This window comes from Poecilia formosa, unplaced genomic scaffold, assembly GCF_000485575.1.
Source record: "Poecilia formosa unplaced genomic scaffold, Poecilia_formosa-5.1.2 Scaffold1019, whole genome shotgun sequence".
Lineage (NCBI taxonomy): Eukaryota > Metazoa > Chordata > Actinopteri > Cyprinodontiformes > Poeciliidae > Poecilia > Poecilia formosa.
In genome coordinates this window covers 1-26422 of record NW_006800958.1, presented here as the reverse complement: position 1 = coordinate 26422, position 26422 = coordinate 1, and the positions used below count along the sequence as shown (strand labels likewise).

The 26422-nt window shown below is 36.7% G+C and overlaps 2 protein-coding genes and 1 long non-coding RNA gene across 3 annotated transcripts in view; all 3 read right to left on the bottom strand.

The window, feature by feature from the left end:
* Positions 1-2168, bottom strand: part of LOC107835104 (uncharacterized) — a 3312-nt gene extending 1144 nt beyond the window's left edge. Inside the window, exons 1-2 of the long non-coding RNA XR_001660935.1 lie at positions 1780-2168; positions 1551-1703 (exon numbers count right to left, since the gene is read on the bottom strand). This is a non-coding gene — a long non-coding RNA (uncharacterized LOC107835104). The remainder of the gene's footprint in view (positions 1-1550; positions 1704-1779) is intronic.
* A 921-nt stretch (positions 2169-3089) lies between these two features.
* LOC103132372 (apical endosomal glycoprotein-like) lies at positions 3090-20852 on the bottom strand. The gene is made up of 29 exons (XM_007544170.2): positions 20655-20852; positions 18649-18741; positions 18372-18533; positions 17420-17545; positions 16591-16824; positions 16388-16513; positions 16152-16307; positions 15892-15995; positions 15570-15725; positions 15096-15186; positions 14340-14456; positions 13827-13919; positions 13599-13736; positions 13380-13525; positions 12461-12569; positions 12293-12397; positions 11236-11370; positions 11014-11141; positions 9920-10136; positions 9709-9846; positions 8907-9034; positions 8747-8837; positions 8077-8226; positions 7296-7421; positions 7098-7222; positions 6234-6333; positions 5303-5463; positions 5141-5206; positions 3090-3919 (listed from the first exon to the last, which is right to left on the bottom strand). The coding sequence occupies exons 1-29, from the start codon at positions 20830-20832 to the stop codon at positions 3881-3883; spliced, it is 3738 nt and encodes a 1245-aa protein (XP_007544232.2). The 5' UTR covers positions 20833-20852; the 3' UTR covers positions 3090-3880.
* A 1125-nt stretch (positions 20853-21977) lies between these two features.
* LOC103132371 (14 kDa phosphohistidine phosphatase-like) lies at positions 21978-24101 on the bottom strand. The gene is made up of 3 exons (XM_007544169.2): positions 23730-24101; positions 22511-22638; positions 21978-22422 (listed from the first exon to the last, which is right to left on the bottom strand). The coding sequence occupies exons 1-3, from the start codon at positions 23893-23895 to the stop codon at positions 22330-22332; spliced, it is 387 nt and encodes a 128-aa protein (XP_007544231.1). The 5' UTR covers positions 23896-24101; the 3' UTR covers positions 21978-22329.
* Positions 24102-26422: the final 2321 nt, after the last annotated feature.

The window sequence follows — 26422 nt, the reverse complement described above, 5'->3', positions numbered from 1 at the left end:
CATTCATATGAAAAATGCAAATTTAATACTGTAAATAAAATATCATTCCATGCCCTTATTTAGGCCTGGACAATAAATTTTCCTAAAAGTTATTCCAATAGGCAATAAAATAGTTTTTTGGAGATTATTTCCAAATTATCATAATGGTGATGGCGCAGTAATAATGCATAAACATATTCTCATAGATCAATGAACTTTAAATAATAAAGAACATTTAACACTGAAACGGGAAGGTATTTTAGATTTTCAGCTAAAATAAGTGTGGCAATGCAAAGATAGAAATAAAAAATAACATAATGATGATCAAATCAAATAATAAAGTTATCTCCACAAACTTACATTTATTAGTCCAAAAATAAACTCAGATTATAAAATACCTTTTTCTTGTCTTATTCGGCCTAAGAGTGAGCTCTGATACAGATCTGTGTAGATCTTATGCAGCCTTTCTATTTTAGTTCATTTCGGAGCATTTTAATAATGTCCGCTTTGGCTTCGTCTAATAAAGATTAAATATCTGCGTATTTCCTGATGTAAATTTGATGTGATATCAATCCTTAAATCTTCACGATACACCCGTAGCTCGTTCCTACCGAAAGAGGGATTTCTTCCTCCCCGTTTCCGTCTTGAGTAGACCCCGAACCATCGTTGTTCCGGATGGTGAGGCGTGGAGATTTACTAGCCTTAGCCTCGTTAGCCATGTCCGTTGATGTTTTGCTAGCCGGCCGGGATTCGGTCTGTAAAGTTTTTTGAGAGCATTTCCGACTGTCTTTCATAATCTATGTTGTTCAGAGTTGTTTTTTATGCTAACAAATATCAATATTTGTTGACCCAGTATGTATTAAAAACAATTAAAAAAAATATTATGGAGCTGCCTCCCTTTGCTGCTAACGCCATTCAACCGGAAGCGGAAGTAGAAAGTTTGTCCTTTGAACGAGTTTTGTAAGAGTCTTGAATTTTGTATCCTGGTGACTCATTAAAACGGTTTTGGTGCCACTTTTGAATTTTGTATCATGTTTAACGACTTTGTATCTCGTTTTAAGGAGAAAGTTGATCGTTTTAACGACTCAGTATTACTAAAGTTTCTCGTTTTAATGTGTTTTGTATCTCGTTACAATCAATGCGAAGGTCTGACATTAACGTGTTCAATGTTTCGTTATAATGAAGACTTTTTTGTTACAATGAGAAACTTTGTTTTACTGCTCCTGAATTTATATTTTAATTTATCAGATAAGCTTCCGTATTTAAAAGATCCATTTTACTTTTTTTTATATCCTTCTTCCCTCCACAAGAGGGAGCATCAGTGTTTTAAAAGCTTTGGTTGTACAAACCAAAGCTTTTTTTGTTTTTTGTGGCATTTATAAAAGATAGAAGTAGAGTTATTTGATGTATTTAAAAAAATGTATTCAAGTTAAAATAGATATTATTTTCTTTGCGATATTGTGAGTATTTATGTTTTATCTCATGTTTCAATGTCAAATACAAACATTTTCATTCTGAAGCCAAAATGAAATGTTTCTCCAGGTGATCAAACTCAAGCTGAAATGACGCACCTTGAGCGCAACAAAGGTCCAGCTGCGGGTTTTCTGGGTCTGGCGCTCTGTCTGCGGTGTTGCATCAAGCCGCACACCAGGTCGTGCGCGATCATCACGTACAGCAGGAAGATGAGCACAGCGGGATCCATTCAAGCAGAGCTAGCGCTCCTCCTGCAAAACCACCAGGTGTCAACAGAACCACAGGCTGATGGTGATGAAGAGGAAGAGGAGGAGGAGGTGAAGTTACCTTGATTTGCGCTCCAACTTCAGGCGCTCAGCTCGCACGTTTCTCCCCATGACAACGCGCCATGTTCAGAAATCCTCCCCTGATTGTTGTTAAAGGAGGATTTTCATGTTTTTTCTGATTTTTTACCCTGGTTTTCCCTCCTGCCTCCCTCGGAAACAGCAGATGGGGGTCGCGCTGCAGCTGCAGCAGCTCAGAGGGGACACCGGAGGATGTTGCCGTAGAGACGCGACCGTTGCTAAGGGCATCGTGTCGTCATCACTTCATCACGAGGTTCAGCAGAGTAAAACCTGACAGCAGGTTTACAGGCAAGAGGATTTAAAACTCGCTATTCAATATGTGAAGAAGGTTTTACTGGGATTTTATGGACAGAGAGTCAAAAAGTGTTGGTTTTTAAAATTATTTCACAAATAAATGTGAAAACTCAAGTGTGACATTTTTATTCAGCACCTCTAGATTATGACAAAGTAGGGACAGACTAAGGAAAATATAGAAAATAAGACAAGAAAGTCATATTATGAGAATAAAGTCTAAATAATATAAGAAACAAATTTTATGAATTCATCCTCATAATTAACTTAAAATTGTGTTTTTATCTTCTTATGAGTTTCTTTTAATAATATTATGACTTTATTCTTGTATTATGACTTCATTTGCCTAATTTTACTTTTTCTTTTCTTAACGTGGCCCTAATTCTCCGTTGTAAAATATAATCCACTAACAGCTGCAAACCTTTTGAGAGACGTCAGCTGAACTCCTGCAAAACAAATCATTTTTAACACTTATCCTAAAGTCCATTTGAGTCTGGACTTTGACTAAAATTAAGCTGTTTTTAGCCTTAAATGTTGCACAGAAGAGTATTTTTTGCTGTCTATTGCAAGTGATTTCTATTATGTTTGGTGTGGCTCTTTGTCCAGGGTGCCACCTTGTCAGGGGGCGGCGTGAGTACTAGAAGGAAAAACCTATCAGTTGCAAACTGAAAATGTTGTCTGTTGCTTTTTGAATATTTATCTGTACATGACAACTAGCTAGTGATGCTGAAGTTGATATTTGATGTCAAATTGGACATTTGACATTTCAAATTTTGAGCTGAAAACAGTTTTAGATGCATAAAATCTAGTTTTTATATTTCTCTGGGATAAAAATATGAAACATCACAATATATGGGAAACAAATGAGTTTACACTCATCAGATTTTTCAAAAATACATAATTCAGTCATAAGTCATATGGAGAGACTTGGTCTCAATAAAAAAAACCTAAATGTGTAAATGTAAAGGAAATAAAAGAAAGGAGACCAAAATGAAAGACAAGTGCTTTAAAATCTGCTTTATTTATGATCAGTTTGAAAGAGTCGACCACATCAGCATCAAGGTTTTTAATTTCTTCTCCATTTTTCATCTGAACACAAATATTAATAAAGCTGAAGAATCAGGTTAGAAATTAAAAAACTGCCTGAAAAGTGACATGATCTCCTAACAGCTCTTTGACATCTGGACTATTTTCTACCAGCTTCAGTAAAATGTTTAATTATTTTTGTTTTTATGGTTTTAATGGCTGATGAAAACACAGCTTATCTGAAACAAGTTCCCAAAGTTATTTGTAAGTTAATTTTATCTTATTCCAAGTATACTGATATTTGTACTAGAAATTTAGAGATTTAGTGTTTTTGCAGAGCTGTGGTCATTTATCAGAAGGAAGGTGAAGAAAACGAGACCAACAAACTAAAACCAGTCAGCATTTGGCACAGAAATAGAAAAAGCCAGGAAAATAAAGGATCAAAATCTAATCTAAAACTCCAAATCTGCTCATAACTGCCTGGTTTCCACTTCAGCGCCTGCTAACACAGCAGTGATTTATTATTCAGGCCCGTTTCATGCAGCTCAGCGGTACTGAGAGCTGCGATGTCGCTCTGACGGCCCCGTGCTGAAGGTCCGATCCCCTCAGATCTGCATCAATCAGCGCTCTGGCCTCCTGTTTTCTGTGTAAATGTGTGTTTGTTTACATGTAGGTGTGATCATTTAGGGTGACACAAGCAGTTCTCCTGCTGTGATATCACCTGCATTTCCCAAAACCACCGTTAGGTGGCAGCAAAGCTCCCCGTGTCACTCCTCCTCCTCTCTCTCTCTGACCTCGGCAGAGATCTGCAGGGCAAAGATAATCAGTTAAACTTAAGTAATTTTAAAAAATCATCACTTATTCTTGATATTTTTTTCATGAATCAGCAATTTTACACACGCCTAACGGTTCAAATACAGCAGATTGTAGTAGCTAGGGACCAGAACCGACCACAAACAGCTAATATCTGCTTTTAGCTGCTGATTTTAAAAGTTCAAACACCAAATATATTCTCCTGCTGATGAAGAGTGGATCTGAACTTCTTACTTTCACATCTAGAAAATCATATCTGATATTTTAAACTAATGTAGATGCTTTAAGGAATGTACAACCATTCCTTAAAACATAGAAAACAAAAAATGAAGAAACAAAAAAATTCTCACAAAAAATTCAGAAATTTTGAGATTAATCTCAGAAATCTTATGGGGAAAAAACTGGAAATTTCTGAGCTTGAAAAGCCAAACATTTGTGAGAAAAAAAACTCAGAAATTGTGATATTAATCTCAGAAAGTTTCTAGAAAAATATTGGAAATTTCTATAGTCTGTGCAGAAATTTCTGTAGACGATGAAACAATTCCTGCCTTAGACTATTAGACCATCTTTAATTTCTAAAACAATTTAAAATCACAAAGAAATTACATAACAACCAATAAACAAAATTTACAATAATTTAATGAAGCAATTAAATTATTGCTTCATTAATAATTTAATGAAGCAATAATTTGCTTCATTAAAGTCAACAAACCCCATTGTTGACTTTCTGTAACAATGGGGTTTGTATTGTACACCTAAAAATAAAAAAAGATCTTGCATGTTTGTCTTATTAAAAGTAAGACATCCAATTTTCTAACTTTGGGAGCTTATTTGGAGGAGGGGAAAAGAATAAAGCCTAAATTACCAGAAGATAAACTTTTTGGATCATAATTGGTGCATTTATTATGTTTAATAAATTAATTAAAAGCAGTTTTGGGTACACCAGAGTTTGCTTTTGAGTAAAAGCTCCTATTTACTATCAAATTATATAGAATGCTGAAAATGTGGTTATTAAAGACAAATATTTCTATTGCACCAAACATTTTCTATCAAAAAGAGATTTCAATTTGTTTGCAATAATTTTGGACTGATTAATAAAATGTTTCCATTTGTTGCAAACACCTGTGGACAAGCCTGATACTTAAATTAATAGTTGCTGCCCCCTAGTGGTGACTTTGTTTTCAACAGTATAAACTGAGTTGAATAAAACTCACAGAGATGTTGTTGAATCCTGCAGCCATTGGATGGTTTTGTCTTGGAGGAACGTCCACAGGATCCTCCTGAGAGGCAATTTAACAAAAATCAAACAGGTTTCAGGAGAGAAAAAAGGTGAGAAAAGGTCAAATGACTGGATTTATTGGGATGTTTTAACTCACTGGAACATATCCTTCGTTACTAATGCCCACAGAGAGCGATGGAGCCTTGGCGTCTGGTTTGGTTCGCAGGTAGAAGACGAGCAGAGCGACCAGGGTGCCGATCAGCAGCACGACTACGATCACAGAGGCAGCGATTCCTCCGGCGTTGTCCGGCTTCGAGGCTGAAAGAGAGACGAGATCATTTACTCCTAGAAAAGCTGCCAAAAACTACAACAAACATGTTGGTATCTCTTAAACAGGCTAGGATATGTCTGTGGGCTATATAAAACTTGTTTATTACAATTTTTGCACAAAATCATTTTTAGATAATGAGATTTCGATCTGATTACTTCTTTCTATTCTAACTGTTTTAAAGCGTCTTGTCACTTTAAATCCAAATAAGCTGCTGCTGGCCACGCTCTCCCACCTCCGACTCTTACACCTAAAAATGGATATAAACAGATCTGCAATATTAGAACCATACATCTTTGAAAAGCAGAAGTAGCGCCTCCTGCACAACCAACGAGAATGCAGCAAGTGGTTTCTGGATGCTATGTCAACAACAAAGCACTTATCTTTCCCAGCAGCCGTTGTACAGCGGTAAAACCAGCTGACCAAACATACTGGAGTTCCGCATGGTTGCTAGGTAACGGCGCAGTGCCTGTCAAACGTGGACTAATCAGGAAGTTTTTGAAATGGCTCATTTTTCAGACACCAAAAACCATAAACTTATTGCCAAAAAAAACAGATGGGTGTTTTTTTTTTTTTGTCATCATCAAGAAAGTACCACAAAATACTGAGATAAAACTAAGAACATATCACTCTCATTTAAACAGTAGAGAAAATATTGAAACATAAAGTTTTTTAAGCATTAATTGTAAATGATCATGGCAATGATAAATCAAAATTAAATGATAAACGATACGATAAATTCCCTGATTTCCAGTCTTACTTGGTTTAGTGACTCTGGTGGCGCAGTCGAACCCGACGGTGTACTCGATGTCATCCAGAGCTACAAAACCTGATGTTCCTTTGACGCCTTCAAACACAATCTGTTAAAAAGAACAAAATGCAGCAGAGATGTCAGCTTTGACATTCTTTAATGACTTACAGATATGTTGCATGTTATTACTTACATCCAACACAGGAGGGCAAAAATAATTTTTTTTTTACTTGCCATAAATCGCCGCGCTGCCGCAGCAGAACAACTCTGTTAATAAATGAAACCTAGAGATCTAGCTTTTATTAATCTAGTGGACATAGCCTCATTAAATAAGGCATAAAACTGTTTAAAAATAACTCAAAACCACTCATATTCTTTTTTTAATCACTGTGTATCAGCCATACTACACGCAAACCTGTTGCCATAGCAACTGGCTGACACCAGCTCTGCTAATCTATCAGTATTCAACACCAAAGAACACGCAAACATGTCCCACACAAACAACTACAACGGCATATTAGGGAAACTGTTAAACAGCACAAAGAAAAAAAACTCCAATTCTGAACTGAAACACCGATTTCAGGAGCACATTTACAGGCTAAAGTTGTCAAGCTATGCTAGTGATGCTAGCATAGTTAACTTCCTTCTCTTTTGCTTTTTTATTAAAACTTTCCACTGACATTGTTATCTAGTTGTTATTGTGTTGATAATTAGTAGCAAAGCACTGCTACTCCTTTTTACCGTTACATATCAGGTGTACATTTCAGATTTAGTCGTTGTGTCGACAACTAAACCGTTAATCTTCAGCAGTCGTCGTCATCGTCAGCCGTGTGACGTCACATTCCAAGTTAGGAGTTTTCTGGAAAGTCTGACCTGGTATCCCTCACGAGACGTGATGTTCAGTTCAAAATGTCTCCAGTGTCCGCTGAGCTCGTTCACGATCAGCTGCTGGGTGATGAGACCTCCAGACAGGCTCCACACCCTCAGCTGGCAGTCCGCTGGGAACATTTAGCCAAACATGACGCATCCGACCATCCAGACGCTAACAGTTATTAAAACAGCAGCTCTTACATGACTGGGGCTTGTAGGCCCAGAACCTCAGACAGGTGGGCTGAACCGGTGGCAGCTGAGGGCTCACCAGCCAGGCGTTTTGATTGGCTGCTGTCCGGTTGCTGCTTGGGAAGAACAGGAAGTGACCTGGAGGCAAAGTTAGACGCGTTAGAGTTTATCCACTTTTTCAACAGTAAAATTCAAACACTTTTCAAGAATTTTCCAGGTATTCCAGCACAACATTGAGCCATATTTTAGTTAATTGGTTTTGTTTGTATCTCCATTTTCAATTTACTTGACCATTTATTACTTTTATTAATAATATTTTCAGACAGTTTTCTAGTAAAATATAACTAAGTTTTATGCTTTGAAATGTCTCTGTTTAACACAACCTTCACACCTGACTGGTCTGAGAAAGTTAAAAAAAAATCTCAAAATCTTCTAAGTTTTATGTCATCCAGCAAATATAAATAATTTTGGTATTTCTAACTAAAAAAAGAAATATTTAATTTGATTTAGCTTCAGACAGAGAGAAAAAAAATGTGTCTTTTTATTCTGTGTGCATAAATATCTGTAGATAACATTTTACAAATTTAGACTTTTAACCAACATTATAATAAAACTGAATATCAAACACTTTTCAAGGACTTTGGATAGAAATCAGGCATTTTTTGAACCTGGAAAAACTCCTAAATAAAATCCAAGCATTTCAGTTCCAACCCTGATTTTGGATCAGAACCAGAACAGAACCTCTTTAAAAACCGATCAAAGCAGCTCCAGTGCTGTTGTCTTCCTCTCTGACCTTTCTCTGTTCCCAGAGTGTGGTCTTCAGGCGGGACGGGATAATGCTTTTCCTTCTCCGGACTGGTCAGCTCCCAGTCCAGCTTCTCCCGTTCTCTGTCCTGGATGTTGATCCAGCTGCACATCCCGTTCTCCAGACTGCACTTGGACCCTGAGGCAGAAAATCAGAACCTCAATATGCATGAAGTTCAAACTTTTCCTCTGAGGAAATCTGACATTACTGGTGGTTCCATGTGTCACATCAGATGCTCTTTCTTTCTGAGGCTGGATTAATGTCCAGCCTCAGAAAGAAAATTCTGCTTGTTTTCTTCTCCATACTTTTAACGTGACCTGAGTCAAATCTAACAAAATTGGTGTCAAATGTTTGTGCTGCGTTTGTGCAGTAAATTAATTTTTTTGTGGTGTTCACATTTATATACTCAAGCAAATTTGGTGTGATGCAGCTCAGCTACATTTGTGCAGCAAAGAATGTTTGTGCTGCTTTTGCTTTCAAGTTATTGCTGTTGACCTCTGATGGTAACTTCTTAATTAATATCTTTAAAATGATAGCGGCACAAATTAAAAATTTTGCTGCACAAACGTAGCACAAATGTTTGACACCAACGCTGTTAGGTTTGAAGAAGGTGAGCAGAGTCGTCCTCTCTCAGCTCCTGACTCGGATCAAAACAAACCTTGGTCTTCACATGGATGAGCCGAGACTGTGATGTCATCAACAGCAACGTGGGAACCTCGACTTCCTGATCCGACGACCTCAAACTCCAACTGCAGAGCAAAACCGAGTGAGACGCCAACCCGACTGGGGAAGAAATGCTCTCTGAAGCCGCTCTGTACCTGCCAGGACACAAGTCCAACAGAGATGTTCCCGTTGCCGTGGCGCCAGTCGTCTCCCTCATTCAGGTTCTCAGAGAAGATCGGGACTCTCTCTCCCTTCTCGGGTTTGACGTAGACCGTAAAGAAGGCTGGAAGGTAAACACCCCCCAGGTGATTATAGAAGCAGAAAAAACATTTATGTACAAATATAAAATAAAGCAAAGGAAAAAAGAGAAATAGTGAAGTGATTTGACAGAAAGTAGCTTTTTTAGGCTATGTTCACAATAACAAAGCATGTTCCTTTGCATGGTCGTTCATATTTAATCCAACCGCAATGAGACGTCTGTATGAACTCTTTATGACTCCAGAGGAAGAACTGTGACATTTTTGAAACTTAAAATTCATTAAAAACACATTAATTTAACATTTTTGTAAATGAGCCAGAATTAGACAAAAGCCTATTTTTATGGCCATTGTTTCTGAGAGATTTTTCTAGCTAAAACAGACAAAAGTTACACAAAACAAGGCTAAAAACGACTTAACTAAACATGTTTTGACTTAAAACAAACAGAAGACATAAAATACAGAAAACTACAACAGATTCATCACAAAAAGTCTAAGAAATAACAGATTATAACAAGACGAAGGGAGCTAAGGAAAAGAAAGCACAGCTAACAAGAAGAGATTTTTGTGGAGCGTTGACCATAACGTCTGTTTGGATGTGGAGTCAGAGCTCAGAGTGGTGGGGATGTGGTTCCACTAAAAGCAGATCTGGATCACATGACCTGCTGTGTGAACGCAGCCTTGCAGGTAAAACACTCACCTGGGTTCCCTCCTGTCATGTGATACCAGAAGCTGACACATTCGGGTTTGGTGGTTCCTTGTCGGACGGGGGAGACGAGCACAGCGGCGCTGCGGGGAGGCAGAATGTCAGCGTCTGTGTTGACCATCATGTAGTAACCTGGACACAGACAGCAGGACGGGATAAATCTCCAGTTTCCCTGTTTTCTGTCCTCTGATGGGGTTCTGCTGACCTAGCTCGGTCCCCAGAGTGTGGTCTGTTTTGGGTCCGTTCGTCGTAGTGGTCTGTCCGTTCCTGTGGAGCCAGTCTATGGCGCCGTAACTGCTGTAGCCACACTTCTGGCCTTCAAAGGAGCATTTTCTGGGTATGGCACACGGGCCGTCCACAAACGCCACGTCGTCAATGGCAACCTGGCCGTCGAAACCGGAACGAACTGCTTCGAACATCAACTGTTGGGGGACGACGAAGATTTTAAAGGTTTACTCTGTTGTATCTATACAGATGGAGCAGATTATTTCACTTATAAGACGACATTTCTCATAAGAATTTTGATTTATCGTTATGATAAATTTAACTTATTGATGAAAAATACAAAATTTACAGTATAATTGGAAATGTTAGTTTATCACTGTTAACCGAGAGCATCAATCCATATCAATAATGTGAAAATATGATTAAATGCAGTTACTGTGTGCAGGTTAGTGACGTTTTGAAGAAGCCTGTTTCAAATGAGAATGTTTTTCAAGAACAATATCTGTGTGCTACAGTTAACTAAAAAATTAGTGATAAATAAATATTGAGATAAAATTCTCAGTCCATATTGCCCAACCCTAATCAGTAGTCAGGTTACTTTTTAAAGGCAACTCTGCCAACACATTTAGTTTTCATCTAAAAGTTATTTATTGTTTCCTGTCTGCATGTGATACAAAACATTTTGCTGGAACTCAGCTTTGGTTGCTAGGTGACGGGCTGGGGTTGCTAGGTGACGTGTTGAGCTTCTCTGGCGTTGCTAGGTAACGGGGCAGTGCCTGCTGGTTTGTGACATTCTGGAGGTTTCATATTCCAAAAAAAAGTTTTATTGCCAAAACATGCATTGGTGTTTTCTTTTTGTTCTTTTTTAAAGTTTCTGTGCTGTTTTTAGACGCAGTAGAGACTCAAATGAAAGTACAAAAATGTACAAAATTTGAATTTTGCATAATAATATTTTTCGATCAACAACTAAAATCTGAAAACTGCTTTCTGTAATTTCTCAGGTTACATCTGATCATCTTAGACTTTCCAGCAGAAAAGAAAAGCTTGTTTGGATTTGACTGAATGGTTTGACACCTGAAAGTTTGTGTTTTGCTGCGGTACTGGGCAGTGCGCTTCGTGCCAATCGTTGCCGTGAGCGCCGTTGCGGGTCCACAGTAAGACCTCGTATCCGAGGCCATCGGTCAGCTTCACGTTCAGAGCACCTGGATGGGAACAGGAAGTTAGAGTCATCATTTATCCCTGAGGTGACGTGCATGTCAGGAGATCAGAACATCAGTTAGCTCTGCGTCAGCTCACCTGCGTTCGGCCCGTAGAGTTTGTAGTAGAAGGTCAGGCAGCTCTCTGTGGGAGTGGGCTGCTGTGGGAACGACAGCAGGCGTCCAAACGCTCCACGCAGCGAAGGACTCCACATGTCCACCACCAGGCTGGAGCCTGAGCAGCAGCAGGATTACACACAGGAGTTCAGAGCTCACTCACTAAATTACAATATCGGTGAAAGATTATTGATTTATTATAATAACTCAATCAGAAAGTGAAACTCGTACGTTATTTATTAACCACAGAGTGATACATTTCTATTGTCCAATAAAAATATATAATTTTAATACAACATTTTTATTTTTACAGCTTTTATTTTTTATATATCATTTTTTTATAAAAATAAAAATAATATTTTTTTATTTAAAAATAAAAAGGTATATTTTTCATTTTTAAGTTGATATTACTCATGGGCCACAAATGATTTTTTTCCCCAATTAAAGATATAAAAATAAATGTTTTCTAGCTGTTCCCAAATTATGATGCGGCATTAGAGCCACGGTAAGAAAATAACAAATAAATAGAAATATAAGAATAAATGAAGTCAAAATAATATGGGAATAAGACATTGTATCACAAATATTATGAATTTATTTTTGAAATATTATGGCTTTGTTTTTATATGATTTTATTCTTTATTATTGTAATATTGTGACTTTATTCTTGTAAATTTATTATTTTATTCTCACGGTTTTATTTTTTCTTAATATGGTTCTAATCCTCCATTGTAAGCAATAAATTAAATTCAGTATTTAATATTTAGTTTTTAAGGGTTTAAATACCTTAGAAACACTTTATTTAACTTTATTTTCTTATTTTACTTCTGTTTTATTCATCCTCCAATGAAAGATTCGTTCACTATAGATAAAGGTTTTAGAATCAATAAAAGTGGTGAAACATTTTATAACCTGAACAAATATTTTTGTACAAAACTATTCAATTCCTTCACATGTTGAGGTTTTTCTACAAGTGATAATAAAAGTAAAAATGAAGTCTGGTAAAAAAGTATTTGTTCCTTTATAATCTATGACCTCACCGACTCCGATGCTGTGATCCATCCCAGTGACCACAGACCAGTCAAAGTTGTCACTGTTGTCCTGATACCAAGCGCAGAGTCCGTCCTCGAAGTTACACGACGGCCCTGTCATCCAGAGAAGTTCATTTACTTCAAACATTTGTTATTTTTAAATTTACAAAGTGTTACCTGTCGGTAAAGACGGAGTGTAGTCGGCGTGGCAGCTGATGAAGCGAACGTTCCTCACTTTGATCCAAGCAAAAGGCTGAACTTCCACAGCGCGAGCTTCAAATGCCAGCTGGTTAAAAAAGAGGATTAGCTGTTTTGATACTGACGGACAGGGAGTTACGATACATCTACAGTATATTTATTAAGTGTACAGACCCCTGCCAAAATGCTAGGTTTTTGTTGACGTTAGTTCTACTAGCATAAGGCGCTATAAGCGAAAGAGCTAAATTGTCTCAACAACAGGAGTTACAACACAGTACATTCATGTAAGTGGAGTATTCTTCTGTGTACATCCTTTCTTTGTTATTGATATTTTTGCCATTTACACAGCAATAAAGATACTTTGTAAAATCTGATCATGATCAGAGGAAACAAAACTGCCGTCTTCACGTCCTTCAAAATAAGAGCATGACTATAAACAGCTAAGAATTCTTAAAAGTCAATAGCAAAAACTTCAACCCATATGTTGAATATTATTAAAATGAAGCTTTACAAAACAGCTGAATTAATTAGAGCTTTAAAGTTTATCTGGAAAAACTGACTTAGCTAAAACGCTAAAGAGTTACACAAAAAATTAGCTCTGTCCAAAATGTTTTTAAAAGTTTAATTTGATATAGGTTTGGCTGCGGTTGCTAGGTAACAGGGTGGGCTTAGCTGGGGTTGCTAGGTAAGCTCATAGTTCCTGTCCAATGTGAATTTATCAGGAGGTTTTTGAAACAGCTCCTTTTCCAGACACCAAAAAACACTAAATAATTGAGAAAAGAAAAAACAAATGTTTTTTTAAGCACTTGGGGTTTTTTTTTTAGAAGCAGCTGAAACCCAAATGGAAGAATAAAAATATGAAAAATGTGAATTATGTACAGTAGGTCTGAAGCCTGACCTGGAAGCGATGTTTCCTGACTCCTATAGGAACGTCGGCGTGTTGCCAGGTCTCCTCCTCGTCTCCTGCTCCTGTTTTCCCACTGAACTCCCACAGCTTAGGCCTCACTCCCAGCAAGCTGTCGACCACTCTGACAGAAAGCTCACCTGTACCACAGACAGACTTTCACTGCTGGGAAGAGAAAACGCTGCAAATTTCACACGTGGGATGGGAAATTACCGATATGATCCAAACTCCCAGTGAGCGCAAAGTCAAAGCTCAGGCTACAAGCTGGACCGGTGGGGCCCAGGAGGGGAGTCCGAGTCTGGGCCTCAGTTAGCTGCTGACCTGCAGCCTCAGCTACATACAGGAACTCTGCTTTGAATCAAGAAGATAAATTATACATTAATACCACACATTATTAGAGACACAGAATCCATCAGTTAACTCAGACGCCACAGTTTGTACCTCCAGTTGTTGAACTTTTATCCAGCAGCCAACCTTGACTCCCAATACTGGAGTCAGTCCAGCCTAAACTGCCGTCAGGATAGGAGAAATCCCCTGCAGCAACGATCCAAGAAGAGGTGAAACTTTGTCTGCATGGCTAAACAAAGACTTCTTTTATCAGATCTACCACGGCACCATTGTAGATGGAGAAAGGGAGGAAATTTCAGCCAAAAAAATCTTCTAGGAAAAACTTGGAAATTTCTGAGTTTCAATAGGCAATGTTTTTGACTTTTGAAATTTCCACATTTTTCTAGAAAATTTATGAGATTAATGTCAAAATTTCAGATTATTTTCTTGCAAATTTTTGACTTTTCAAACTCTAAAATTAAAAAAAAATTCTAGAAAATTTCTCAAATCTATCTCAACATTTCTGAATTTTTTTGTGTAAATGTACTCCTTTTATTTTCCATTTACAGCATAATGGCCTTAATACATCATTGTACAGATCCTTCAGTTTAAAATAAACAAACTCACCGCATTTGGCTTCGTCCTCTGCAGCATCGCAGTCAGCCTGAAAATCACACATCTTGTCTGGGTCATCAATGCAAGGATGCTTTGGAGGGTCGGGGAAATCTTCCAGGGTGGTGTTATCTATTTAGTGCAGCAGATAATGAAACATTTTAGAAAAGATTTTCACAAAAACCTAACTCAGCACAGATGTGTCTAAGGATTTGCTTCTTCACAAAAAAAACATTAGCCAGTGAAAAATTCAAGATGGCTGCCATGGTCTTCGAGGAAAATTTATTTTTGCAATAAATTTTCCAATATTTATCACAGATGAACACGTCTTCTCTCAAATCATTCATAACTGGATGCATAAAAGTCCTATTTTCTGATCATTTTTTGATTTTTCAAAATGGCCAACATGATTAGTGTTTGCAATCAAAGCCATATAAATCATCATATCTATTTTATTGATCTTGTCGTCTTTTTCGGCGGACATTTTTTAAAATGGCTGTAATACAAAGTATATTGCCAGTCATGGGCACAGCTACCCAAAAAGTTAGGCTCACAAATCACTAATTCGCTAAATAAAAACCTTAACTACGCTAATGCTAATGCTTGTAGCAGGAAGCAAATTAGTAAAAACTAACGATAAACCACCCCAAAAATGATCAAAAGCTAATGCTAAAAAACACATAATAGAAAATTTAAGGATATTTTTACTGATTTCTTTGTTGAATTTATTTACATTGCTTACATTTTGTCTTATCTTAGAGATAATCTCACCAGATGCATTGCGGCATTCAGGGGATAACACGATGCTGTCGACTGCGATTCCTCCATAGTCAAAGTCTCTGATGGCCGCCATGATGAGAATCTGTAGAGGTTTAACAGAATAAAAGATAACAACTTATATTTTCAACATATAATCAAACGTTTTCACCCCTTTTTTGGCTTTTACAGAATATGTTAAACATTTTTTAAAGAAAAAAATACCTTTAATGTCAAACTGAAAATGGTTTTTACACAAAGACGACATTTAAATAAAAATAACATTAAAAAGTGATGCATTGAGTGTGCTGTGGTGGCAGGGCTGGCCCAGACAGCCATTTTTCACCATCAGTCCTTACACTGATGGTGAAAGTCAGCGGCGGCCATTTTGTATCATCTGCATGTCTTTCATTGTTATGGAACATTATTTCTGACTAAAGTAATGGTATTATCTTCTGTACCATTATTTATGGTAGCTTCATGTCTTACCTGGAAGGTGTAGTTGGACACAATCTCCACCTCCGCCTTCACCCACAGGTCTCCTAAAGCTCCGCCCCTTTTCCAGACAGGGTAGATGAGCCGGTCCGCCACCAGCACCGTCAGCCCGCCGGACCGCGGCCCGAACTGGTGAGTGTACATGACCATCTACGGAAAACCAACAGAGCCAAAAACATATAAATAAACTGAACCCAGAAAGACCGACCGTCCGTCCATCCGTCTCATTTGTATTTTGTCATTAAATGTTAATTGAAATGAAGGTAAATAATTTCTAACGCTGTAATCCAGCCTGTCTGCAGCGTTTCAAACCCACCTTACATGGATGCGAGCTGTTAGTTGGTTGAAGTCTTGGGCTCTGAAAAGCCGCCCAGTCCATGGTGAGACCGTCGTCAGGCACGGTGACGTACAGGAAGTACCCTGCCGTAAAAACAGCAATCAAAGGTTTTAGAACGGCACCAAAAGGTTCTGTAGGCTGTAATTATTCTGGACCAGTTCAGAACTGGTTAAAGATTTAAACTTCGGGGGAATCTGACCAGGTTAACAGTGAAACTCAATAATAATAAAATGAATCACCTGATGCTGTATTGTTGGAGTGATCTCTGCCTGGACCTTTCGAAGGATCGGTTCTGGAGATGTTCTCCTGATTTGTTCTGATCCATTTGAGTTTGGAAAACGATCTCAGGTCCCAGTCACACAGATCCTCCTCAAAGTCACAGCGGTAGTAACCATCTGGAGGATAAATCAAAACAAATCCCAGTCAGTGTTTTGGCTGCTCTGCAGTTTTCTGATGCCATGTTGTCATTTCGTACCGCAGGGCGCCTCGTCGCTGCCATCGCCGCAGTCGTCCGTACCGTCACAGAGCTGCCGCTGCTCCACGCAGCCTCCACCACCACACGCCACCATCCCTGTTGAGCAGTTGGTCCCAGCAGGGGGCGCTGTCGGGTGAAACAGATAGAAACAAATCAGTGAACTGTTTATATCATGGTTTTCTGTTCTGATTAGTCAAACTCACAGGGCAGAGCGCAGCCCAGGAACTCCAGCTGGTCTATAGCGACGTCTCCGTTTTGTCCCGCTGAGCGCGCCGAGTGGAGATGGATCCGGAAAGGGGAGGAAATGCGGCCCAGGAAGACAGTGGCTTCCCTCCAGCTGCGGGTGCTGGAGGCCTCTGGGCGCCACACGACGGCCCCCTGAGAGTCCTTGTGGAGGATCGAAGCCCACAGGGGAGTTGGACCTAAACCCGTGTGTCCTGTGGTTAAAATATACGTCAACACAACGAATGTCAACGATGACAAAAAGATGAATCTGGTAAGTCCACACTTAACACCAGTCCTGGTAAAGACATGAACCATCGTCCCTCTCAGAGAGCTAGTCTTTAATTTAGAAGAGAAACAAGCCCACAGCATCACATGTCTCCACCATGCTTTGTAGTGGACATTATATGCTTTTCTGATGTCAGAACTTTTTCCATTAAGCTCAGTTTTATTCAGACCAAAGATAACATCTGCAGCTCTACACCAAAGTTAAATATGAAGAATTACAACATCCACTACTATAGATCTACAAGATCAGAACTCAAAAACTCAATGGATGGATGGATGGATGACTTAGTTTCTCTGAACTGTGGCTCCAGTCTATAGAAACATTTATAGTTCTCCTCTTTCAGTCTCTCTGTTTAAAGCTCACATTTCTCCAAATCCTTCATTGTAACTAAATGTTCCTGCAGTTTATAAGATAAAAGATTTTCAAGGTTTTCACATGTTGTTTCATCTCTACCAGTGAATGTTTAGGGTGTTTCAGTCGTTGTTTACCAGTCCGGCCAACGCTGAGCAGTCGGCGGTTACCTGAGTCCCACAGGAAGTATCTGAGTCGCAGGCGGCACGTTGGCGAAGAGCCCTTTATCTCCGGAGAGATTAACACTGAACTCTGAACAGACTGTGCCCTCACTGCACTCACTGACATGAACCAGCCTGGAGGGCAGGAGACAATAAATGTTTTCATTTAAGATATGAAGATTGAAGTTTACAGCAGGAACTGTTCTAAGGATGCTTCATGCTACCAGCTAACATTTATGGCTTTATTATCACCTGATATGTTAATATCAACATATTTTATTTATAGTGCCTTTGAAATGTATTGTACCGTTTGAACATTTTGTGATGTCACAACCAGAAACTTTATTGTATTTTTCATCATGTTTTGAAATGCAGACATGTCAAGTTTTGAATAGAAGGATGCTCCGTACAAAGTACATGCCACACCATTCAGATTTTTATGAATTAAAAATTAAGGTGAAGACAAATGTTTAAAATATTTATTGATGAGTTAGAGGAATTTAAATATTGTTTATTATCCATTTCCATATTAGTATATTTTTGTCAACTTCGTGTGTATGAAAAAATTTAAATGACTTAATTTTTTTAATAAAATTATTTTTGCAAACCATGCATAATTTTCACGTTACTTCATAATGATGCATTTGCCCGTCACATAGAATGGTAAAAATACAAACACATTTTTAATGGTAATGTAAGAAAGGTTTATGGGGTGTCCATAGTTTTGTAAGGCACTGCAAACAAAAGTACATCAGTAACAAATAATCAGGGATAAACATATTGAGAAAATATTGTTTTAAGATCTTTAGACAACTAACATAATGTAACATAATGAATATTTTGAGACAAATTTAAAGATAAAATAGAGTATTTTCAGTTTCTTGGCAAAAATTGTCCAAACGTATTCAGCAAGCCTATTGTTTCTGTGTTAAGTAAAATTTTAGAAAATGTAACTTTGCACCTGTGGCTGTGCCGGTGGTGTAGTCCGAAGTCGGCCCGCTGTCCGGCAGCTCGTCTCCGCTCTGAACCCGCTGCCATTTGTATTCCTCACCAAGAGATTCAATATTCCATCCACAAACTCCCTCGTCCTCAAAGTCACACTCAAACGATTTCCCAGAGTACCCTTGAGAGTTTAGTTTAAAAAAAAAACGTCATCAATCCACATTTAATCAGACTGCTAATGGCTAGACTGTAGCAGCCGGTAGTAAGTAGGCTAACGGCTAGTAGCTTAAACTTACCACAGTTTTGCTCGTCGCTACAGTCGGAACAATCACATACAAAGTCACATTTCCCTTCAGGAGTCTCACACCGTGAAGACCCCGAAGCAAAAACTGCGCGAAAAGATAAAATATCCAGAGAAATTTAATCAGTAGCTGGATAGATATTATCAACAAGTGTCAACATATTCACTTTACAAGAGTTTATTTTTGCTAACGCTATGAAGGTAGACATTTTGTTAACTATAAACAATTTAAAACATCTATGTTTTTATTCTTAAACGGATTTTAAGGGTATTATTACAAACAAACAAAAAAATTTAGGTGGAAGTTCCCACCTTGAGGCAAGCTAAGCTAATGATGCTAACCTACATTCTGTTTAGCTAATTTAAGCAGTGGTTTCAAGAGTTATCTCCCATTATAATGGGTCAAACTTACTTTTAACTTGTAGTATGTATGTATAATTTATTCATTTTACTTTGTAGATTTGACATATGAGTAGACTGGCAATTCAGAAAGCACAGTATTAGAAACTTTTGAATTGTTTTCTGGTATTTTGTTTTGCTATTCTAACTTCATAAACAGATGCTAAAATTTTCTATCCCGGGCAATAATTTTTCCCCTCCTTAGAAAACCACATATGAATCAAATTATAAAAACAAACATAATATTTGTAACTTTGTTAGTTTGCTAATTAAGCTATATGAGCATTCACACATAATTTGATTAGCAAAAATAATAGCACCTAAAATTAATTGTCATAAATATACCAAAAGTAATAGTTGTCTCTTTTTAAATAAAATATAATATAGTTTTTCTATGAACTGCAACTAAATTTTACAGGGGAAATACTCATAATTAAGCTGGCATCATTCTGACTTGCTTATATTTAGTTCTAGGATTAGCCTCCATATTTGAATTAAATTTAATCAAAATAAAAAAAAATTCCTTTATCAGGACAGTTTTGTTTACAGATGGCGCCTAGCATGCTCTTGGCTAAACAATTCTGATTAAATTAGTTACAAAATAAGATGCTTTTTTACTAGCTAGCTTAGCAGCAGCTACAAGCAGCTGTTAGCTTAACACAGGAAAGCTGTTAGCCTAATTCCTTCATTTCCTTATGATTCTCCAAACTAATATGTATCTAAATGCTGCACTGTTTGGTTTAACATCCTATGTGAATCAAATCTATTTAAAGAACAATTACATTCAAAGAAGTATTTTGTACTTTTGACGCTTGCCCTAAATATCTTACATGAAGCTCTCCCAAACTCTTTATCAAGATATTTCCAAATATTTATGACGCAGAATGCTGCAGCCTCAAAGGCCAGAGTATTAAACATACTTTTCACATTTCTACATTAAAGTGTCTAATTGATCTGATGCTTCTAATATGAAATGTCATGTTTTCATTTACTGTAAGTGGAAAATCATCATATTTAGCAGAAATAAAGGTCTTATTTGTATAGCACATTTCAGCAGCAAGGCATTTCAAACATCAGTCTGTGTGTATTTGATCTATATTCCTGAAATATTTTTGCAATAACATCCTAATCTATTAAATATGACTATAGATACTCTTTGCAAACCAGTATATTCCATTTATTTGACTTTTTTCCAATGTTTTAAGCAAAATAATTGTTCATATTTGAATTGTTGACTTTAAACAAACTTAAATCTTTCTGAAAAGTTGCTTCTAAGTAGTGTTTGTCTTATTTTGAGTGCAATAATATATTTGGACAAGACAAAAAATACTTGGAAAGATGTTGTGCTTTTGCAGTGACATATTCAGCAAATAGGTCACCCATAATTTATGATATAAATGGTGCAATAAAGTTTTGACATCTCAATAAACCCATAAATCTTTCTGGCTGCAACAATGTAACCAACTTCTAAGAGTCTGACTCTCTTTCATTTTGATTATTTGAAGCTAATATCAACTCTGAGTGTTAATTTTTTCATTTTAATAAAAGTTAAACAATTTTCAACCACCTTTATTAAAAAAGTAATTTTGAATTTGCTCTTACCACGCTGAAAACATAACAGCAACAGGACGGTCAGGCGCCAAAAACGCAGCATATTTTCTCTTCCTTCACATCTCAGTCTGAAAACTGTTTGTGGAAATTTCGACAGCCGATCCCGACCTTTATTTCTCAGAGATAACAGGCGGACTTTAAAATTACCCAGCATGCAAGTGACAACCATAAAACACCCCCCAAAGAACAGCGAACATCCGTATATTGCTCAAGAGATGCACATGTACGTGCTGAAAGTGAATGTAATAAATACTAAGTTTAATATACCATAAAGGAAATTGCTTTTTTTTATGTTTCTTTAATGACTTCCTCCCACCTGTGTGGCGATTCAGCACATGTACAAGACACTGTAAATAACAATATCTTATCTGATTCAGCAGTATCTTCACAAGATCTTTGATTTCAGCTCTGAAGTCAATTTTCACATTTTGCATTCCTGCGCAAATCAGTTCAGTTCTCATCTCCCTTTAGTGTTCTGCCTGGATTTTCTCTCATTGACTTGGATTTCTCCGGTAGAATTTAAACCGGGCCAATCAGGAAACAGAAGGAGACATTGTCAACGATAATGTTGATTTTCTGTGATGTTTTAGAGTTGTAGTCTGACTGTACTTTTAGCAATGGCAGCAGAGGAAGTAAACGAAACCATTCAGTCCGTGTTGGCCACGGTTCCAAATATTAACAGCCATCTTTATTTGGCTTATCCCTTCTCTCTTGGCAATCTCATAACAATGACTATGAAAGTTGAAATTATTTCTTTTGAAAACGGAATTAAGACTTCTTGTTGGACTTTTATTTTTTGTTTCTTGATAGAAATGGGCTTCTGTAGAGAAGAGATGTTAAAGAACAGAACAGATTTTCTACACTAAACCACATTTTTTGTTGCATAAACATGTGAAAATATGAATATTTGGTCAACCACTAAGTGTTTTGACTTTATTTGAAAACAAAAAGCAGTTGTTCATGAAGTGGATTTAAAACCTTTTCAGAACCTCAGAAACTTTTATTGCTGTATTTCAAAGTTGTTTGTTCTGATTTCCCAATTTGAAATACAGGAAAAACTGCCTTGAATTTGAAATTCTTACTGGAAAAGTTGGAAATCTCATATTCAGTATACTTGCTGTTGTGCATCGTTATTATTGGTCATTTTATTTAAATGCATAGAAAGTACAGAAATATGTCGTGATTTTTCCAATAATTTTCACATTAAAAGAACCAAAATCCAAAGTAAATTTAATTGAAGTTTTTTTATATTCAGAAATATGAAATAATGCATGAAACAAAATGAATCAGAGAACAATTACATCAAATTTAAACAAAAAAAAAACTATTTTGTTAATTATTTATTACCTTTACCACAGAAGTTAAACTCTTTTTCAGTAACACAAGGTAACATAATGTTCACCCTGTAAAACCATTTTCCCCCCTCATAATCTGGACTTAAAAACCGGTTATGCTAATATTTAGCTCATATTTTGAATATTAGCACAACTGAAGGAGGTTGTAAAAACAGTAAATGAGATTTAACACTGACGTATCAAGTCAACAATGACAATCATGCATTAGCTGTCCCATCTTGATGCAGTGAATAGTTGATGAATTGTTGGTCTATCAGAGTTTCAACAGGTTGAAACTGAATGAAAGTCCAGAATATTCAATGTTATTTATTTCAGTAGCCTTCGTTATCCCAGGTCACCTCGTAGTCTGCGTACTTCTCCTTCAGTTTCTCTGTGGTCTCTGCATGGTTTGCTCTTCCATAGCCCTGAAACAACAAGCCAAACATTAACTCCAGTCACAGTAAAAGTAATTTAAAATAAAGCATTAATTCAAGCCACATTGTTTCTCCGTACCAAGGAGTATCCGTACACATGGATCTTCTTGGCGTCTGGATTATGTTTTATCCTGCCTCCTCCGATGCACTCGCAGTCCAGCAGGCCTCCGTCCTCCAGCTCCGCAGAAACCCTATCATAGATATCAGCTACAAATAGCAAATAGAGTATTTTATCAAATATTATGCGCAAACTGAAATAAAAAAAAGCAATTATCACTTTTACAGGTTTAGATTTTGTTATGGATGAACACACAAAAAAAGCCATTTTGTATTCCATTTTGTTTAAAATTCCTAGGAAATTTCATGATTTGATGTTTTATACCATGTGCAGATATTTTGTCAATTAGTAAATCTTTAAATTGTCATGTAGAAAATAAAAATATATATTTTTTTGATACTTTGGACAAAAAACTAAAATCAGAGTCAACATTGAGGTCAACTTTTTAAATTTTCAGGCTTTGATAATACCAAACCCTTAAAAAAGAATAGCGAAACAAACAAAATATAAAATTATCCGGAAGGGGAAAAAGCACAACAAGAAGAAATCTGAAATGTAATTTAAGGAGTTAATTAAGAACATTCCAGAATATACCTTATAATCTTAAATTTATGTTATTATTTACATCATTATGATTGCTGTCAATAAGACAGCAATTGCTAAAAATGGTAATTAAGGAATTAAAAATAAATACGTCTTTATTTTGAGACAAAAGGTGATCCGTACATGTTTAAAAGAAAACAAATTAGTAATCAGTGGCTAAGAAAATTCTTGAATTTTTTAATGATTGCTTAGAAATTTAATACTATACAATTATGAAAAAATAGGTTGATAATATTTTGATGGTATCTAAATTTTGTTCTTAAATTCAGTTTTTTTTCATACAAATAAAGCTTTGTATGAAAAAAATCTATGCAACTTCTGAAAAATAACCCATACCCCACTAAAATCTTTTTTTAATATAATAAAAAAATATCTAGATAACATTTGATAAAATTGGCATTTCCAGAATAAAAAAAAAAAAATCTGTAAATAGCCTATTTAGTATGAATACTTGGTTGCCATCCTGATGGCAAGATGTGTTAGAGCATTTATAGAATCCCAGAAAGAACCATAGCTGTTTCAAAATTATTTTCCAGTTTCAAATTTGTATTTATTTGCTTTGAAATTCATTTTTAGCAAACTTTATGGCCCCAATTTAGCTCCATACGGAGTGTTTTAGGGCAGCCTCATTACTCACCGTGGTACTCAGCCCAGCCGTATCCTCGGACTATATCTATCTCCGAATCGTCTCCCTCCTCTCGGCTGTAAACCCGGATCAGGATGTATTTAAAAACCCCAGAGGGGTCGATGTCAACCCGCGGTATGTTAGCCATGACAGCCGCTGCTTTGGTCTGGGAGCACATCTCCCAACTCTTTAGCAAACCGAGCACCAAAGCAAGCAACAGCAGTCCGAAAGCTCGGACTTTCTCATCAAACTCCAGCCCCTGCTACTGTGCGAGGAAAAACCCGGCGGACTGTTGTGATTGTAGTTGGACGTTACAAGAAAAACTTAAAGGAAAGCGCTCTCAAACCTGCGCCGCCATGATGCTGCTAACAAAAACACCGTCACTTCCGGTTTGTGGAAACAATGTTAAAAACTTTAAATGTTAACTGAGTCATTTAAGCGACACATTAACAGTGCAAGAATGTTTACTACATAGCTAAATCACGAATTGTTTCCATTATTTTATTAAACGTTAAGACAAAAAGCGTTCATCTTTCTCACTTAGCTTTTATTCTGAAGGCTAACAGGAAGCTGCTGTTCGCTGTCCTCTACCAATTATGCGTCAAGCAGCCTGCCATATTGTGAGGGTCATATTTAGCTAACAAAATGCCAGAAAATGTGTTTTAGAAGCAGGGGTTTCTAAAAAATAGTGCCACGAGAGTGTTACAATTAATTAAAAGAAACTTTGGTTAATTACCGTATGTTTATATGAATTTAAGTCTAATATCATTGAAACAAGGCTGTATAAGTTTATGACATTTGCAGCTTCACTGCTCCAGGTTCAACGTTCAGAGTTCAAAATGCCATAAATAAATCACTAACAATCATCCTTGAAATTAACTCTTGTAATGTATTTGCAGACCAAACACATCAGTCAGAATGTACAGTAATGGTCACAACATTTTTATTCAACAAAAAGTCTGCCATCTTGATTGGACGAAATGCCAGCTCAGTGAAATCTAACATGGACTTTATAAAGTGTAGAAAATAACAATATTCGATATGCAAGTGTTGAATTAGCTCTCACAATGAATTCCTGTCAATTGATATGTTCCTAATATAACAAACTCATGTCCAATTTGCTTTGCTCAATGTAACAAACAAGAACCATTAAATTAAGTAGAAAAATGTGCTGCCGGTCCATTTATAGTTAACTTTGAGTCCAATATATACAGTATTATTAAACAATTATCTTAATTTATGCAGAAAATCTCATATCATTTAACATCTTCAGTGCATAAAAAACATGTTTGATAATATGTTAAAAGACCAAAGGAAAGGGGGAGTTTTCCAGTTTCATGCACGTCAGAAACAAAACAAAATCAGATTTTTCAGTATTTGACCTGCTGATTATGTAATAAATGGCCAGTTCAGTGACTTTACAGTTGACTGGTGCATCTCTACATTAAATACCACACATCACATAAAAATAATGTCAATCTCCTATAAAGACCGACAGAGTTACCTGGAGGTCAGTTCACTCCATCTGTGATTTAATGAAACATTCCCATGGTGCTAATGGACTCATGTTTGCCCTCAGTAAAAACCTACACACTAAAGAGTGTTGCAGTCAGCTCAACCTGTGCTGCCTAGTCCTGGTTCTGATAGGGAAAGATTTAGATTTTTAATTTTGGGACCAGGTGGTCAACTTTAGGGCTCTTCAAGCTAAAACATTACCATTTTTTCCTCTAAAATGTTTGTATTTTAAATAAAATGTGCACGTATTCCTTGTTTGATTAGACAAAATAAAGCTGATTTGAAATTCAATATTGACATTCAAAATGTGAATTGCTGACGATTGAAACTTAAAAGGCGACAAATATTGCGTTCTAATCAGTAATTCTGGTCCCAAGAGTTTTTCTGTGAAACCTAACTCCAAATTATTCATGGAAAATTCAACTGTTAGCCTAATTTGTACAGAAACAGAAAACTGATATGGGAAGACGCAATACTAATTGAGGCGCCTCTGGTTTGTGTCTGTGACCAATCCAGGAGCGCCGTTCATTTTTCTTTTCGCTGATTGTTAGCATCTGTGGTGCCAAGATGGTTTCTACTGTGCGTATAGACGCATATTAAGATATATTTGGTGTTTGAAGTATTAAAATAGGCATTTTTTGAGGAGGCCTGAAGTATTCATGGATTTCAGCTACAGGCAGTTCAGGTTCCTAACCCCTGTGAAAACAGGCATATTAAGCTTCATAGCGAAATATTTAGCTTCAAAATAAATATGTAACTTGAAACTCAATACTTAATTAGCAAGCTAAATGCCAAGTGTTTAGTTTGAAGCTAGATAATTAGCTAGAAAGCTAAATATTTACCAAGCTAATTAAATATTTAGTGTAAAACTAAATATATTGTGTGGAACTAAATATATAGATTGCTGGTTACATATTGAGCTCCTAGCTTAACATTTAATTTGATGTTAAATATTTAGCTTTTTAATTAGCTATATTGTTTCAAGCTAAATATTTAATTAGCAAGCTAAATATTTAGCTTAAGCCAGGATTTTTAGATAAAAGCGACATATTTACTTAGCTAATTAAATATAGTTTGCTAATTAAATATTTAAGCATAAATATTTAGTTTGCTGATTAAATATCTGGTTTTCTAGTTATATGTCTAGCTTCAAGCTACATATTTAGTTTGGAACTAAATATTTTGTTTGC